Raw genomic sequence first — 8704 nt, forward strand, 5'->3', positions numbered from 1 at the left:
GGGTTTGAGGGCCGGATTGTGGGTGGTTTGCGGTTGCTGTGAGTACTGGAGCATTGTTTGGGGGTGGACTTAAGGGGAATGAAGGCAGGACTGGGGATGAGGGGGTTATAGCAGGCTTCAGGGGTGCTGTCAGAGGCATTGGTGGTCTTGGGCAGGGCGTAGGGGGAGTTTTGAGATGGTAGGAGGGGGCTGGTTCAGGTTTGGGGGTGGTTTTGAGGTCCAGGGACTTCAGAGGTTGGTGGTGGTCTTGGGGCAGGTTTTATTGGCTAGGGGCTTCGGGGGCTGGTTTGAGGGCCACCTGCAGAGCCCTCAGGCTGACCGAGTTTGCAAGGAGCAGGTCGGGAGGGGGGTACCTACCTGAGGGGTTCTAAGCACGCGTGGGTGACAGCGCCTTGGGTACTACCTGTGGCTATTGACATCGCAGGAGAAGTCCTGGGCGACCCCAGAAGCAGCGTTGTCTTCAAGGACATTGCAGGGGACCCCAGTGGACACATCAGGGACCTCGTTGGAGATAAAAGCCCACACCCCTTGTTCCTTCAGCCCCATCTCCCATTCCCCTCCACGTGCGTTTGTCACAGAGCAGCCCTGGCCAAGATCTAGCCCTACTCACCCCTCACGCCCTCCAGAAAAAAAGAATGGCCTTTGTGAGAGTTTTGACGACAAGAGGAGGGATTGGGATGGTTTTTAAGCCATTCTAAGGGAAGACTTGTTCAATGTTCGAAGATGAGAATGCCTTTGAGAAATCAGGATGGGATGCCATGAGAAAACGCTGGCTGCATGTCTGAAGACAGCGACAGATGGCTGTCGGTCTGGAACTTGGTGGGAGATGCTGGGAAGGGTAAGGAAGTGAACAGATAGGGGATTCGAAGTCTTCAAGAGCAGCGGTGGAGCTGTGACCGAGGGATGCCAAAGTGTTGAAGGCAGGAATGGGCTGCACTTCCAGGCCGGTCTTCTGGTGCCTTGAGGTACCAGCCAGGTGTCAGGGTGCAAGCTTTTACCCATCTCCCGCTTGAAAAGTTGTTTCTTTTCCGCTTTGCTGCACTGCAGGCTGCAAGCTAGACGCTCATTTCCTAAGTGGTACCCTAAAAACACCAGTGTTGCTGTGACTGCAACTCAATTCTAAAACAGGTGTCCCGAATTAGATCTCTGTACTGTTGTCTAACGTGGTATCGCTATGCAGATAGATTATTTTCTTTCATTTTTAATGGATATCGGCGCTAACGCTGTGCAGGACAAGTGCTAGACGGACATCTCTGCTGATTAAATTAAAAGCATAGACTGAAAATATGTATGCCAAGTGGAAGCCAAGCATCAAAAGTGACTTCAGCCTTTATCTTGAAGAGACAATAAGGCGACAGTAAGTTCTAATGTCCTTCTCAGTGTTCTGAGATTCTTGTTCTTTCTCATTACAAATCAGCTTGTCATTTTGCAGTCCTGCTGCTGACACGAAGTTTGTGGAGGAAGAAATTAAGACCGTAGAGGCTGTGTGTCGTGCTACGCCGACTTCTGAGTCGTCCACTCACACTCTACAAATACTTCCTCTGCCACGTTGCCCGTCTCACAGGGTTACTGTGACAGCAGTTATACCTAGATTTCATGAAAAATGTCTGCAATAAAAATCGCAGGTTAGTGCAGAGAAGAAATACATTAAATAATTTCTGAAGTAAGACACAGACTAAACAGAAAATAAAATAGTTCTTTTTAATAGAGGTGAGTGGTCTGGTAGACATCCTAGGGCTTTATCAGACAATGCTGTATGCGTTTTGACTTTACTGTCAGTTGTTGACGAGGCTCTGCTTAGGATCTCTTCCTTTGTGTTTGACTTTGAGGTTGCTGGTTTTTTAATATGTTGTTTGCTTGCATCATCTTTGGTGCTTAGGAAATTTAACATCAAAATTTTGGTCCTCATGTAATACAATTTTTTTCCTTCTCCTTAAGAAGTAACGAGCATAAGGAAATCATCACCAGCAAGTTGGCTTGAGTAAGCTCAAAACCACTGCCCCCATACTCTCTCCAAAAAGCTACTCCTGCACAGAAACCCACCTCCTGTTCCATCAGACGGTCTTCCTTTCCCCTCCTTTCGTGTTTTTCCCCGATCAGACAGCTCAGCCCAGTCCACGCCTGCAGCCATTGCTGGTGGTGTCATCCTCCCCTTGCCCTAGCACCGTCTGGCAGGGTCATCCTCAGCGGGTGGGCAAGAGAAATCCTGGTGACAAGGAGGAACGTCCTTGCCGTGGCCCTTATCCACCACAGGCAAGGAAAAACCTGCCCCAGGCTCCGGCAAGGTTCAGTTTTGAGTGCTTTGTGCTCCCTGGCATAAAGGCGCTCAAATAAACTATTGTATGTATCGATTTGAATGTGGCTACTCAAGGAGGAAGGGGAATCTCAGGAGACAGGAGAGTCTCTTCTTGCCTCTCCTTTCTCTCCACAGGAGCACCTCTTAAAAGAGAAATACCTAGGCTGGGTTTACACAGGGATGTCCCATCTGACCCCTTCCCACCCCTTCTCTCACTCCAGTGTCTGATCTGTTCTGTGGGCTTCATTAGACGAATGAAGAGGAGGCCGAGGATCAATTAACACACGGTCCCTGACACAGGAGGAGAAAACACCGGTCGGAGCAGGGGTGTTGATCTGTGTGTTATCTCGATTCCACCCAGCCCACTCCCCCAACCAAAGGATCCCCAGGGCCCCCACAGTAATCCAACAGATCTGGGAGCGCTCCCTCCTACACCCCTTAGTGGCCTCGGAGATACTGCACAACCTTGTCCGCGGGACAGCTTGTCCAGGACAACTTGTACCGTGTGCAAGCAGCACACAAGGAGCACCTACACAAGTTAGGAGTATAAAGCAGAATCATTATCACATACAAACAAGAACTAGGATTTAATGGGCTAGCAGGATAAGCATTAATATGCTCACTGCCTGTTTCTCCCATGACCATGCCAACAAAATCCAAAGAATTGCCACTGCCCAGGCAGCTATCAGGCAGAGAAGGATTGGCTTCTGCTCCTGGTGTTTCTGAGATGCTAGCTGCCAATTCCTCAAGTTTTCCTTCAAAATTATTGAGATTTTTACTAATTCAATGCTTTCTCTGGGTGCCTGTGGGTGGGTAACCACCACGAACCCTCTTTCTCAAATCCTTGAGGTACTACCCAGCCCATTTCAGGCTCACGTGTCTCTGCTTCCACTATTCGCATGGCTGTACAGTATCTACTTCCTCACTGCTCTCTCCAACAGCTTAGCAATTAATTCCCTGAGAAGTTTGAGTGCATGTAACGAAGCAATCAAAACCAGGTCTTGAATCAGACCAGAGAGAGATGAACCCTGGATCGTGAGGGAAGAAGATTACAAATCTTACTTAAGGGTTAGAGTTCAAGAGTTGTATCTTTCAGGAGTTTGTAATTTACTTTAGCAAACCACGAAACGCTGAACATAGAGCGTGAATCCTAAATGATAAACCATAAGGCCTGAGACTACAGTGATCGATAAACCATAACCCTTGATCATAGCAATATCCTCTAAGTCGTAAACTCCTGGCAATATATGGCAAACGCTGAAGGCTAAACCATCAACCCTAAGCAATAACCACTAAAGCCGTGTGAAAACCTGGAAATGCTGTTACAGTTTTACAACTTCTTTTTTTTTTGGGGGGTGGTGGTGGTGCAGAATAGTAGCTTCTGGCTGCAAAATGGTATTTCTGAGAAGTCTCATACACTACTAACATGTTGAACCTGTTTACAATTCCAGAGACCTTTTCCTATCCTGAATAAAGGCATCGAACAGTGCTTCGTATCACCAGCCTCAGGAAAAAAGGGGTCAAAACAATGTTGAATTACCTGTGAGGTAATATTAACTCACATCAAAGGTTACTTTTAGCATTCAGAATCAGCAGACTGATTAGTCAAAGGCAAGACAGTTGACTGGTAGCTATTGCTGGTGTAAATGGGTTCCAGGGCAGAACTGGGAGCATACGTTACAACAGCTAAGGGAGAAAAGGTATTGCAGAGAACATTCCCAACTACACACAATTCCTTCGCTATAGCTATTGCAAACAACTTGGAGAGAAAGCTAACGAGAACAACCATACTGGCTATGCACAGGGCACCTAAGGATACTTGTTCATACTACAAAAACAATTCTCTTTAGGGAAAAAAAAACCCTTATGTAAGCTGACACTCTCAACATGAAGTTGAAACACAAAATATCTGTGCCTTTATGTGCATCTTTGCAATAGCTAATATCCCAAAATCAATCCCATAAAAAAATAGGCGTGGATTTTTTTATGGGTAACTAACTGTATGATACTTCGTAGTATAGGCTTAGGGAAGTCTCACAGTACTCCCATATTACCAGAGACACAAAAAAAGGCATTGTGATAAACAGAAAAATAAAAGCCAAGTTATGACCGAATAACACGTCTGAAGAAAGACAAAGAATTCTGACAGACCCAGTAATTTGCTGATGGTTCTTCTCCTCACAATTACTTCATTTTTCACAAAGCAGCATCATCCAGCCTCAACAGCTAAACTCGACAAGCATTTTTGCCTCCTGGGGTTTTCCAGGGGTTATTTTGACTACTGATAAAGCCTGTAGTGTTATGAAATTAAGTCACATTAAATGAATTGAACAGAGAGCATTAATCTGGGCAAATTACTTCCAACAATTAGAGAACCACGGCTGTAGCAAAGTCAGACAATAGTTTCCATTAGAGAACAGAAAAACAATGCCATATATAACCTCCTTTCTCTTAGACCCTACAGCTCAAGGAAGGTTTTCGTTCTACTGTGATACAATTTAGAAAATATTTCCTGGATCTCTGGTAGAGCAGATGCCTCGCCTTCCCAATGAAGTTATCCATACGTGCCTGGGATGATGGGTGAAAACACAACTTTTCTTTTGGAGAACTCTGAGTTCCAGCGGAGGGGGAAGGTATGGGAAGCAAAGAGAAACATGTAGCATTCTTTCATTTCATTTGTTTTGAACAACTGTCTTGGAAGTTAAACCTAACTGGATACACTCCTTGTGCATATTTACAAGCTTTTTTTGGCAGAGATGGTGCCACCTGCAGTAACATCTGTACAGTAGTAAGGCTTGGAAGAAATTATTCATTCTGCATTTAGGCTAGAGATAATACGGAAATAGGAGAAGTTTCCACAGGTCAAAAGCTCCTGTTCTCCCCCGTCCTCTTTTGAGATGTTTCTCCTGTATTTTAGCCATCCGATCAACTGCATTGAATATGCGCTTCTAGTCAAACGCTTCTAAGACTGCCGGAATGCCGACTTCCCACCTATTCCCATGTTCTCCTTGTTTACTGTTCCCGACACCCGCTCGCTTTGCTAAAGATGTATCTGCCGCCCCCAGTGTTTTCAGCCACGCTGGTTCTCCTTCCTCTTTTGCATGCACATGGAAAATGGATCTCCATATTCTGCTAAAAATAGTTCCCTCATTTTATAACAGATGCATCAGATAGACATACAACCTTTGCTTAGATAGCCCTTATTTTTTCCTATGGTGACTGTGCTTTAGTGGCTTTATAAGTGAATTTCAGGCAGTATTTCCATTTCAATTATTTACCATCAAAAGGCTTCCCCCCCCCCCCCCCGACTGAATCTGTAGTGCAGCAGAGAGTTAGAAAAAAGAAAGCCTCTTATCATTGTCTGTCTGTATTATCTATGCAGCCCACAATCACAGAAGATTAAACATCTCCGCACATCAGTATAGACTCTGGGAACAGTCACCCGTGTTATTTCTCTTATTATTAGAAAATGCTTTTGAGACACATTTACAGAAGTCCCCGTATGGAAACTCCCTTGAGTAGTGTGTGTTTCTCCACCGAGTCTCTCTGAATTACCAAGGACAGGGAGTTTAGCAGTTAAATATACTTCCCTATTAGGCCCTCTTGATCTCTGAACGTGTAATCCCAAATTGGCTATCAGTGTGACAGATTATAATGCCAAGTGTCGCAATGGTAAGCTGGGCCGCCTCCTTCTTTTTGGGCTGTCAGTAAAACACAGCAATGGTACTGAGAACTGCCACTCGTGCTTTGTGGCCTTGGACAAGCCTCCCCGTTTGTCCTGTGTGGAGCAAAGAAAAAAGTATGCCATACGACAGACCCAAGCATCCCCCCAAAAAGTGAAAAGTCCTCAAGTCTTACACATAGTATCAGAATGATCTTTCCAAAAGCATTATCGGTGGGACACACGCATCAGGCCCCGTAGAGGAAAAAGGTAGTGGATTTATCCAAATGCTTTCAGTAAATGCTCAGCTCCATCCGCCAGCAAGCAAGATGCCTAAACTGGCAGTACGAGAAGAAAAGTCTCTGTTATGATAGCATTTTTCATTCTGGTCACCAGAAAGTTTGTGCTGAATGTTGAAGAGAAAAACAAAGCCTTCATTGAGGCAAATACGGAGAGTGCCTCATTCATGAGAGAAGGAGAAAAGGAATCAGGAAGATAATATGACATTTCGCAGGCATGCCAATCTCACTAAATAGCAGTGCAAGAGCACTTTTCTGAAACATTATCTGTAGTAAATTGCCTGCACACAGTCTATTCACAGATGTTTTTGCTCTGCCAATCTAAAGTAGCTATTCTCTCAGTAGTTTAAGAGTAAATACACACTTGTGACGCATCCAGATACCACTGACTGCATTCAAGTGTCTGTTGCACAAAACCACTCTTGAGTTCAGCAAGGCACTCTCAGCCACAGAAATTTTTTAGTTCTTAAAGGTCAGTAATGACAGCTTCATTTCACTGTTCTGTGCTGAGGATTTTTTCCACGCAAAGCTCTAGCAGTACAGAGCAGTACAGAACCAGCTCTCCCAGCTGTGGAAGTAGTAATTCTACATCAACAACTTCTGTCTGCTCAAAACCAGCTGTGCCATGGCCCTCAAATGACAGAATCCACCTCAAAAAAGTCACTAGACTATCTGTTCTGTAAGACCAGCTCCCTAGTCGCAGCTTTCTATGGAAAATGCAAGCTGTTTATCGATAGGTCACTCTTCCAATTCTGAATAATTTCAGAGTTACATCTAGAAATAATTACAAAAGGTGGTTCTAGCATGGCAAAACCAAATATACTTCATAAATTCACTTAAGATTCAGTGAGCCTGAGGCAAAGCGATCAGGGCAAGAAGAATGTGTCTTAGGCAGTGTCTTCAGTTCCCCAGCCTCCAAGTACAAGAGTATCTGAAGGTCTTTGCGTAAGCTTCTATTGCATTTTAGGTCTTTAAAGGGCCTGCTGCATTCTGTAGCACTACAGCTAAATTTGAGGTTTCTTGACGCATTATTGTCAAGTGCATTGAGAAAGATGTTTCTTTGGGTAAAAATGTATGTATATGTCCTCCCGTGTTGTCCTGAGTGGGACATCTCTTCTACATTAAGGGGCTTGCGTAAGATACATTTGAGCATCTGAATAACTGAAGAAAAATGTAAGAAGTAAACTGTGGAAATTTGCAGGTGTTTCCTCATCCAGTTTGTACCTAAAATTCCTAAATTACACGCATCAGCATAAGGAAGAAACGGACAATTTGAATGCGTGGAGAAAAGTGGGCCAACCATCACATGTCTCCAGTATGGCGCACTGTCAGTAGAAAACATGGTTTGGGGCACAGGCAGTGACCATAGCCAAGTTTCATTTTTAAACCTTGGCTCGCTATATGTGTCCGGTGAATAAAAGGTCATTGGAATTTCAACTTCAATCAATTAATCCCTTCAGGCCAGTTAAACGATTGCAAGTTAGAAACGTGAATAAGACCTTGTATTGTGTAGAAAAATCACTACAGCATAGCTGCCATAAATTTGATCTAGTAACATTCACAGAAATGTAATGGAACCTTATCTGTGTTTGTTCTTAGGATCATAGGAAAATTCAGGTTGGAAAGGGCCTAAGGAGGTCTCTAGGCTCCTGCTCGAAGCAGGGTCAGGAATAAGGTCAGACCAAGTTACTCGGAGCTTGTGAAAATGAGTTCAAGAAAGCAAGCTCTAAATGAAAACCAAGGGGCAAAATATCCCTTCCCCCTTGATTCCACCACCACCACTGCGTAAAAGACTGTAGAGAACTAACCTTAAAAGTACATTCCCAGCAGTCATTTATCACCTGTATTAATTTATTTGGTTCGAATTATGTAAAATCCCTTGTAAAGGAAGTCATACGTATTAATAGGAGAACAGAGTTAACATCTGGGGAAAAAAAGAAATACAGCTTGCTATTATTCATGACATTCATTAAAATAATCTAATGCTGACAAATTTGAAAAGTGATCTTTTGTCTCTCAGTGTTTTGATGACAAAGTACTGCTTAACGCATTTTTTCATTTACGAAATGCTTTAGAGAGCAGCAAGAAAGTACAATAGAAAATTAAAGATTGATATTCATGACAACTGTTGCTTTAAAGCACAGCCCTTTGAGGAAATAATCCGAATTCTGCTGTTTCGAACTGATGTGCTGTAGTAGCGTGTTTTGGAAACGATAAGTGGGGTGAGAACCTGCCTGCTTTGTACGAGGTCCCTTTTGACAAGCATCCCGAAGGCTGCCGTTTCAGAGCACGAATGAGAAAGACTGACGCACGAGGGACATACTCCATTGCCTCCTTAGTATGTGGAAGCAGGGATTTGCCCTTCTATCTAATTTTTTGCACACATTGCTGTTCCAATACATATAATCAATGCTAAGAGGTTTTGTTTGGAATAAAATCTATTTGTAC

General features: G+C 43.9%; 1 protein-coding gene across 3 annotated transcripts in view; it reads right to left on the reverse strand.

The window, feature by feature from the left end:
- Positions 1–335: 335 nt before the first annotated feature.
- Positions 336–8704, reverse strand: part of LOC148055247 (uncharacterized) — a 145240-nt gene continuing 136871 nt past the window's right edge. For 2 of the 3 annotated variants that reach the window (XM_087761648.1, XM_087761645.1), the window contains 2 exons: positions 2044–2206; positions 336–1607 (listed from right to left, as the gene is read on the reverse strand). In XM_087761648.1, coding sequence (XP_087617774.1) covers positions 2143–2206 — 64 coding nt within the window. In that variant the 3' untranslated portion in view covers positions 336–1607; positions 2044–2142. Of the gene's footprint in view, positions 2207–8704 lie in introns of all 3 variants that reach the window. The other variant, XM_087761649.1, reaches the window with a different exon arrangement.

Source organism: Nipponia nippon, unplaced genomic scaffold, assembly GCF_047370975.1.
Source record: "Nipponia nippon isolate SJK-2023a ecotype South Korea unplaced genomic scaffold, ASM4737097v1 scaffold_25, whole genome shotgun sequence".
Taxonomy (NCBI): Eukaryota; Metazoa; Chordata; class Aves; order Pelecaniformes; family Threskiornithidae; genus Nipponia; species Nipponia nippon.